The sequence below is a fragment of the Python bivittatus genome, unplaced genomic scaffold (genome assembly GCF_059951505.1).
Source record: "Python bivittatus isolate LINGU-HERP-01145 unplaced genomic scaffold, Pbiv_v1 ctg000480_np1212, whole genome shotgun sequence".
NCBI classification, from domain to species: domain Eukaryota; kingdom Metazoa; phylum Chordata; class Lepidosauria; order Squamata; family Pythonidae; genus Python; species Python bivittatus.
The window spans coordinates 42299079-42308976 of NW_028277075.1; the positions used below are offsets into that span (position 1 = coordinate 42299079).

A 9898-nucleotide genomic window follows, 5' to 3' on the forward strand; every position below is an offset into this window, starting at 1 on the left:
GAAATCTCTATGGTTTAAAATTTCAGTTATGTAGGTAAGCGATGGGCTCCCTTTTGCTGGAAATTTTCATGAAATGGCTGGCTAGACATTGGTCAAGGATGTTGCAGAAGAAGGCAGTGGCAAACCATTTCCATATTGTTACAAGAAAACTATAGTTGACAAGTTGATTTGAGGAGAGGATTAAATTCCATGGCATAAATGTTCCCTTCCAGCTCTGTGATTCTATAATTCTATATATTCTTGTACTTTTTAAAGGATGGGATCATGAAATAGCAACAGCTAGCATGATGGTTCTCAGATGGTCTGTCTTGGAAACCTGTTCATGTAGATTATCCATAGCTGTAATATTGCAAATAAATACATAATAATTAGTAGTGTATAGATGAACAAAAATTACTAGTCCTTCTGCTGGCTGCATTTGGTAGAAATCCCCTTTCGTTATCAAAATAAGGTTTACACAACTGTTGCACTCTTGACAATTATCAGCCTCTAACCCTCCCCATAATTCCTAATTATTTCTTTTTCAGACCTGCCATTTCAAATACACATTTAGGAGCCCTAGAAATATTTTCAAGGAATGCGCAGGAGCCTTCTCCAATAGCTTGAACAAGTTGATTTTCCTCCTGTCTAGTTTGACTTATTCTCATGCATATTTTACTTCCATCATCTCCTGTTCTCATTGCATTCAGCAGCCAAAAGGATTTCCTTTTAATCAGTGTTTTTTCTTGGTCATTAATATTTCTAGATTTATTTGAATTCTACTGTTCAATGTATCAGTAGCATTCCCATGTAAATCTCAAAAACAGTCCTTATAACATTCCCTCACTTCAGTGTCATCTCAAATTATGTCATCATTTTTAAAAAGGTGCTGTTCACCCGGTTGGAGGTTCCTGGTTTAGTCCTCCAGCTCCCCCCAAAGCAATTTTTAAATTTCCCTCAAATCACCTGTATGCTTTATTACTTTAAGGTTTCAACCTTAACTGTTTTCTCTGCCATCCATCTATCTGTCTGTCTGTCTGTCTTATCGTATTTATATAGCCTTATCGTATTTATATAGTCTTATCGTATTTATATAGCCACCCATCTCACACAAAGTGATTCTGGGCAGCATATTAAGTGTTATCCTTAATATCCTTGCTTTTTTGACATTAGAAGAGAATATATGTAGCTCAGGGTTGCATTGTGGAGTCCTTGGGGTTCTCTGAGCTTGGTTGTTTTCTTGCAGACGTTTTGTTACCCAGCTAGGTAACATCTTCAGTGTTAGAAGGGAGTGGGGTTTGCTTCCTGTTTATGTACAGTAGCTTGCCCTGTCCATGTTGGTGGGGGTGTTGTTTTCTTCTTGGTAGTTCCATGATTAGGCTGTTGTTTACTGCTTGATTGTCTGTCTGAGCTGGCAGATCCTTGATTTGGTATTGTTTACTGCTTGATTGTTTGTCTGATGATAATCCTGGTGTTAATCTCTGCTTATCTGGATGCTGATTGCTGGCAAGGAGGTGTTCTGGTCTTTTTTTTCCTTTTTATTGTCTCTTTTGAATAGTGTGTAGATGTTATTTATCTCTATCTGCCTGTTGATGGCTGACTTGTTTGAATACCAAGCTTTGAAGAATTCCCTCGTGTTTTTGGATTTAGCTTGGTCTAAGATGCTGACAGTTTCCCAGTTGAAACTATTAACACCAGGCAAACAATCAAGCAGTAAACAACAGCCTAATCATGGAACTACCAAGGAGAAAACAACATCTCCACCAACACGGACAGGGCAAGCTACTGTATATAAACAGGGAGCAAACCCCACTCCCCTCTAGCACTGAAGATGTTACCTAGCCGGGTAATGAAATCCCTGCAAGAAAACAACCAAGTTCAGAGAACCCCAAGGACTCCACAGTTTTTTGACATTGTTTGCAATTATCTTTTTCTTTATATATACCCTCTTCTCATTTTTTGCAGCAACCACAACCATTCCATTACTTTTCCCCTTATCCATAATTACATTCATGTTATTATTCTAGCAAGCAACCTTTTTTATACCTCCGATTAGAATAATTTCATACAATTCTTTGGAGCTTTGTAACATACTGTAATTCTTTTCACTCTGTTTCAAGCAGCTTCCATACTCTGTTTCCTTATGTTCACTTTCCATTCATTCTGTTGGGAGATTAATCTGTCCTCCTCTGCTTCCTCATACATCTCTTAGATTCCAAGGCTCAAACCTCCCTAAGTGGTTATTAACATCAGATAGGCCCATAGCAAAGCATCTGCAGAATCCGATGGTTTAATCAAAATAATTAAATGAGCAGCTTGACATCTCATTCAAGCTCCACTCCTTACATCACAAATAATATATAAAGGGAGTGGAGCTTGCAGCATGGCATTATAACACTAATTTTGTCATTGCACCCCAACAGTTGCCCGTGGGCCATTTATACTGACTTTAGTCACCCATCATGACTTTGCCCTGTTGAAGCTTTCACATCATGCTTTTTAGAATTAGAAAAGTTGTACACTAGATTATCTGCCCTAGTCAGACCCATGCCATAGGTACCATTTCCTGCTAACATTAAGGACAATGCCAGTCAGTCTGGGCATAGTTGGGCCAGTATGTCACAAGTGAAACCAAAAGCCAGTTTGAGCCCAAGCGTGCTTTTTTAGAATAGCTTCTAAACAAGCTAAGGATCTCTAATCTAGAGATTATTTTCAAGCTAATTTACTGTTATCCACATCCCACCAACTTGGAAGCAAATGCAAATATCAGGACATAGTTATGAAAAAGACCTGGAGAACTTAGTAGGACTTACTTCTAAATGAAAATATTAGATTATTTTGCTTGTCTTTAAAGAGCATAGATATTTGGGGTCATAGTTTTGTAGCCAAACAATTGTAACAGACTTGCTGCTAGTAAATTTTGTTTTGTAAATAACATTGTATTTAAATCCTATTAAAATGGTTGAAAATAATTAAAATTCACCTACTGCATTTTTACTGGGAATATTTAGTGATATGATGCGATAATATATCATGTGAAAGAATAATTTTGCATAACATGTACATGGGGTGCTAACAGGAAGTGAAGTATGGAACAAAGTATTACTGTTTAGGAATTCCTACAAGCTGTTTAATTGCCATAAACACATGGAGCATGATTGCAGTCCATCCCATTGAAATCAATGGCTAATCCCACTATGAGCTTCATTTTATAGAACATCTTCCACTTAAATGGAAGTTTAGTCAACTGAACTGTAATCTCTGGGTCCATGGATCTTATTGCTAAGCTTTGAGCCTCAAAAGGAATTAAATTAGAACAAAGAAACATAATTGTTCTTCTGCATGGAAGTCTTTAGTAGAACGATAGATTTATATAATTATAAAAATTTATATAATCTAAGGAAAACCAGAGTGTGATTCTATAATGATGTATCTAACTCAACTTAATGAATTACTTACTTCAATAAGTGAATAAATGAATATGTACAGCTTATCATTTATAAAGTAAATATAAACACACCAGAAATGTTTCATTCTTATTTTGCAAATAAGATATGCTGGTGCCATGTGCTTATGAAAAGCATATAGATAGTTCTCAGTTAACAACAGCAATTGAAACTGGAATTTGTATCATTAAGTGATGCAGTCATAAAGCATGACATCACATAACTGCGCCACTTATCAACAACAGTTCCAGCACTTCCAGTAGCCGTTATTAAGCAAATTCTGTGTCATCGTTAAGCACACTGTCACGTGGACACCATTCACAACCTCCTGCCGGCTTCCCCATTGACTTTGCTTTTCAGAAGCTGGCAGTGAAGGTCACAAATGGCAGTCGTGACTGTGGGACACTGCAATGACCAGAACTTCAAGGACTGGTTGTAAGTACCACTTGTTCAGCGCCATCATAATTTTGAACAGTTGGTGAACAAGTGGTTATTAAGCAAGGACACCTGTATAGGCAAGTAAGAAGGCCCAGAAGTATTCATAATATTCTTCAGGGTTACCTGATAGGATTGCCCATTAGCACATTTAACACCATACGTTTGGCATATGATATTCACCAAGGTGCCATTTTGTCCCCAATATTCCTCATTGTCTATGAGAGGCCACAGAGAGATTGTCATTTGTAGGTTAGATGTGAGCTGTGCCTGGTGTGCTGATCACTTATAATTGTACTGCTCTTGATACAAAGGAGTTGGTTGATAGCCTTGAACATTGCCTGTTTGGATGAGGGTAAATAGATAGACGTTAGATCTTCATAGAGTCTGCTTCACCTGAAAGATCTGGTTTACAGCTTGGGACTGTTGATCTCAGCTACACACCTATGCTAAGAGCATCAACCTGCAATCTTTCCTGAGCTCATATAATTTGACATCTGTTTCAGTGGGATAAAGCCGCCTTTGATCAGGCAGTTTTATAGATATGAGATTCTTCTGGATGTATTGCTGCATCTACGTGCCCCAGATTATTAAAAAAAAAAAAAAGTCAGCGATATTTTCTCCCAAGCTTATGGTACTTTTGATCTATTTACTAATCATTACTATTTGTGATCTCAGAGATGGGCTAATGGGGCAAAATATTTATTATATTCAGAAGATTCAACTGGTACAAAGCATTAGGGTTTGCTTTCTAAAAACAGGTTTTAGTATACCAATACTTTCCTGCAATACTCCAAACTACAATTAAATATACTGCTATTCAGCATGTTTTACAAAGCTTATGGCATATATTTTATAATTATTAATTTGTATCTTGCTATAATCTCTTAGATGTATTGCAGGTTCCTTCCTTTTATGATATGGACAGTAAACAAAAATTACATTAAAATAGAAAAGACATTTAACTCTGCTAATTGTATCCATTGTTCTGTTTCTGAGGATCTTCTAAAGGAACTGTTACCTGATTGTGTTTGACAAGCATTTAATGGCCAGATGTCATAGAATGTTAATAGTATATTTAAGATAATAGTCTTTAGTTTTTAAAACATTTTAAACGCTTATAATGGTTCTTACTTTTAACATGGAATAGCATTAAGGAGATTAATCTATGTGACTTAATGAAAGTCTAAATATTTTTTGTTCATTTTTGTTTCAGGAGCACAGAAGTCATGAGCACAGTCTCAGGTACTCGGAGTTCAACCATCACTTTTACTGTTCGGCCTGGAACTAGCCAGCCCATCACACTGCAGAGCAGAGTCCCAGACTATGATAGCAGGACATCAGGAGCTAGACATGCTCCGAGCCCAGTGGTTTCACCAACAGAGATAAGTAAAGACATCCTGCCAGCTCCTCTGACTGCTGCTGTTCCAGCTGCATCTCCTTCTCCAACTCCTCCTGATGTTTTTAGCCTACCCAGCCAGCCTCCTTCTGGAGACCTCTTTGCTTTGAATACAGGGCGCAGCAGGTCTCCTTCTCCCTCAATATTGCAACAGCCAATCTCAAATAAGCCTTTTACAACTAAACCCGTCCACCTGTGGACTAAACCAGATGTGGCAGATTGGTTGGAAAGTTTAAATTTAGGTGAACATAAAGAGACCTTTATGGATAATGAAATAGATGGCACTCACTTACCAAACCTTCAGAAGGAAGACTTGATAGACCTTGGAGTGACTAGGGTTGGTCACAGAATGAACATAGAAAGAGCCTTGAAACAGCTGTTGGACAGATAAGAATGGCTGGTCTTGCCTCACAAACCTTTGTTATAAATAGAGATAGGCTGGTATCAAAACACCCCAAATGCCTTGGCTCCCCAAGAGTAGCACCAAATTAAAAAGCATCAGTTAGATTGCAAATTTATGTCCAGAATCTATCTTATGTCAATCCACATTAATGGGACCAAATATTTAAAAATGGATGAGGCGAGTAAGAGAAAATAAAGAATGGAAATAATTGTGAACTTAAAAAAAAATTGTAAGCTCTGACCATATTGATATTATTTCAAAAGTTTATATTTTTATTGCTGGGACACACACAAATATAATTCCTTTTTTAACGTATGGATTGGTTTTCTGTTAGAAATGCCCTTCTGTTTGAAAAATAATGTGTCAACATCTTCTTGGTTTAAAACCCATAGGTATTTCTCCATGTACTATAACAGGTTGTGTCCAGCTCCTTTTGCAATCTGCTTTCATATGACTAATATTTCATATGACTGTTAGATTCAGTCCCATTGCTGTGGTCAGACAACTTCTCCTTTCAGTTTTTCTATATGGATTCCTGGTTAGTTCTGCCATTTAATTTTTATGCTAACATTCACATTTTTCATGATATATTTACTGATTTTTTTAAAAAAACTTCTATACATTCATAGCATTGCCAGAGATTTAAAAAAAAATGTCAGATGTTTTTGGCCTGATTATTATGTTGATTTCTTTGGAAATGAAGTTAGTTCTTGTCATTGAGTGTAATTCTGACTTTTAAGTTTTTATTTTTCCATTTATGTTTAGTGCCTTTCCAAATTGCCAGATAGTTTTTAGGCATGCTTTCGTTTCATTTATAATGCAGTATGATGTGTGAAAGCTATGTAAGAGATCTTAGCTGCCTAAAATAAAAGTAAAAATATTTGTAAGAAATTGGAATTGAAGATATCTGTGCACAGTAAGATGGTAGTTCAAGTAAGATCTTTTCAAGGTTTCTTTGTGATGGACTGGGATGATAGGTAAGTATTTCAGGTTCGAATTTTCAAAATAGTAAGCCTTTGTCAAGCCTGTTTTAATTTTCCTCTCATACAGGATTGAGTTGTTTGGACAATATTGCACAAGACCTTTTCTTTTAGGTATCAAGATTAGATGTCTCCTCTCTTTACGAGGGCATCAGTGAGGGTGGGTTTTGGGTGGGGCTTCCCAAATTGAGTTAAGTTCCACTTTTTAAAGAACTTTGTTTTATGTAAAGGCTACTTTTGCTGGATCGAAGTGATCACATGTGATAGTGGACCTTATTACAGCTGTGATCCCCGTAGTGTCGTAGAAAGAATGGCGAATTTCCCTTCTGCAATTTTGTATGTGGATGCACAAATCAATGCACAAGCTGCAGTCAAAACTAACTGTACAGGGGTGGCTTTTCACCCTGAAGAAGTTTTTTGGATCTGTGACCTGCTTACTCTTGCCTGCTTAAGGAAACCAACTCTTGATGACTCTACGTGGCACAAGCCTGTTTACTTACGGAAGTGGATTTAAATCTTTACCATATTAGGAAGATGTTGCCTGATGTCTGTAAGAAATATGAAATGAAAATACTAATAAAAGTACATGTTACTGAGGTAGTTTCATGAAAACAGTAGGTACCTATTATATATGCAAGGGACAATTTTTCTAAAAATGGAGATCAAGAGTTTCATCTTAATAATAATCTTTTGCTTAAAATTGAACTGCAGGATTCTTCTGTGCTTCCTTCCCATACAAAGTACTGTGTTTTAGGAGAATCCCCTTAGTCCTAAATCTTGCAAATTAAAGAAAAGAGAAGGTTAAGACAAAATTGTGTTCAAAACTGTTTATGAAATTTAGAGTGGATTTTTAAAAGTCTTTTGCCAGGCATATATATTTTCAGATTTGGTGGCTTATGTGAAATTCAGAACATTCTCTTTACATTCTCTGTCCCACCATAAATAATCCACATTAGCAATGTTGTGGTTTACAGTTTCATGAATAATTTAGCCTGTATATGTGTAGTTGCTTAATCATCTAATTGGAAGGCATCTCAGTTCATTTTTTAATAAGTCCCAGCCTATCTCTAATTATAATTTTATTTTCTCACATTAGGGGTCTGCAACAGCCCTAGAATTAGTACATAAAGTTCAGCAATTTCAATATCTTTCTTTACTGCAAGTTTAAATAGTTGTACAGATAGTTTATAAGCACAATATTTTAAGAATATAAGTGGCTGGTCTACTGGGCAGCCTTTGTGCCACTTCAGTGCTAGAAATTAAAAAAAAAAACTTTTGTGGTTTACTACTATTTCTGTGGAATAAGTATTAAGTCTTGACCTTTTTAAATCAATATCATTTGGATGCATCTGAACCAGCAGAGCTGTGTTATATTTTCTATCTTTGCTAAAACTTCTTCAGATGATGTGTCTCTTCACACCTGGTAACCATTAACAATACAGTGGATAATTATAAAAAATAGTTACCCCCCTCCTTCCGCTATCAAAACTGGTCTTTTAAGTTATTGTCTCTTAGACCCTTTTCAGATTTCTATCCACACTTGAATACTCCAAATGGATTTGTAATTAAAATTAGGTTTCAGTGCAAAAGCATTGAAACATTGATATAATGTTGTATCTAGAGGACAACATTCACATATTTGATGCCAACACAAAAAAAAATCATCAAATTTTCTTTTGATGGGGCAGGGGAAGGGTGTAAAAATAAGATGATTCTGTCATCATTGTCTTCCATTTGGTGATAATGCAGAATTCAGTAAATAACCATAATGCCGTGCTCCTTTTTATTTCTTTGAATGCAGTTGGTGTTACCTCTATAATGTGCCAGAAAATGCATTAGGACAAGTGATAGGAGGAAAAAAATAGGGAAAATTACTTTTAAGCTGCTGTTAATCATAACCTTTTACTGTTTAATATATGGTGATATGTAAACAAATTATAGGTGATGATACTCCCTTTCTTAAAAGGGGTCTCTTGCCCATGTATCTTTTTCAGGCACTTAAATAGTGAGTACAATATAATTATTAGAGAAGATTTTAAGCATCAAAGAGCTAATGAAATAATTTATTTTTACATAATGTCTTATGATCTAGAGAGTAATAGGGCCTGCAGGGAGCCGCTTTACATCAAGAGAAACACCTTTGGCAAGCTGGAATAGTCTTTAGCACTGTTTGATGGCTTTATAATAGAAAGCAATAGTAAAAGATACAGAATTGTCTCCTAGCATTTTGGTCAATGTCGAAAATGTCAGGAGTAGATTGGCCCTTTTAATGTTATGCTACTTTGATGGTGCAAAATACAGTGATAAAAATAATCTTGTTATGATATTCCAGGTTTTAGGAACAACTTTTGTTTATATACTGTAATTTAATAAATTGCATTTACATGCTTAGTTTCTGTAATATTTGTGTATACAATACCAAAACCACACAAGATGTAAATTGTGTATAACTACACAGACTCCCTAGGTGTCTAGTTTTGATTCATATATTATAAAATGACTATATGTGACTGTTGATTTACAGAATTTACATATCACAGAAGCTAGCTCTTTGTGGTACTTAAGTTAATAAAAGTGATTTTTCTGGGTTCCTTTACAATAAGCATTATCCAGTTGATCTGGCAATGACTCTGTGTATGAGCCTCTAATAACGATAATTTTCTCATTACATCTTTTTTTTTCTTTTCTAGAGAGTAATGTTTTTGGTATGGTTTGTGTAACAACTATGTTCACGTTATCTATGTTGCTGTAATTTTTGTGCTTTAATTCCTCTAATTTCCAACTGATTAAAACAAAATCAAGCTCCTGTAACTTGCACTTTCCCTAATCCTTACTACTCTTGTATGGCAACCAAAATTACTGTAAGAAATAAATATCATATTGCACTAAGGTTGTGGTTCTGATTGCAAAGAGCAAATCCAGTCTGAATCCTTTATTTCTAAGAAGAGTTGCCAAACTTTCCAAACATTAAACTTTTTTTAAGTTCCTTTTTTAAAGCTTGTGTGTGATATCCATAGACTTTAGAGTTAAAGCTTTTTGAAATTGATCCTGAATGCCGTATTCATATTCCAGAATGAGAAATGCATTATACAACACATGATAGAAAGCATTTATATATGCTGGGCTGATTTGTTTTCTTGTTTCATTAGAAATTTTTTAAACACAAGGATTCTGAACTTCTGAAAGGATTATCATCATTACAGGTGATCGTTAGCATAGTGAACTACTGAAATGTTGATTGAAGAACAGGTTAAAG

The 9898-nt window shown here is 35.6% G+C and overlaps 1 protein-coding gene across 12 annotated transcripts in view; it reads left to right on the forward strand.

The window, feature by feature from the left end:
- SHANK2 (SH3 and multiple ankyrin repeat domains 2) overlaps nucleotides 1-9527 on the forward strand; it is a 395084-nt gene extending 385557 nt beyond the window's left edge. For all 12 annotated transcript variants that reach the window (XM_088145802.1, XM_088145800.1, XM_088145797.1 and 9 more), the window contains one exon: nucleotides 5077-9527. In XM_088145802.1, coding sequence (XP_088001928.1) covers nucleotides 5077-5650 — 574 coding nt within the window. In that variant the 3' untranslated portion in view covers nucleotides 5651-9527. The remainder of the gene's footprint in view (nucleotides 1-5076) is intronic.
- The last annotated feature ends 371 nt before the right edge of the window (nucleotides 9528-9898 follow it).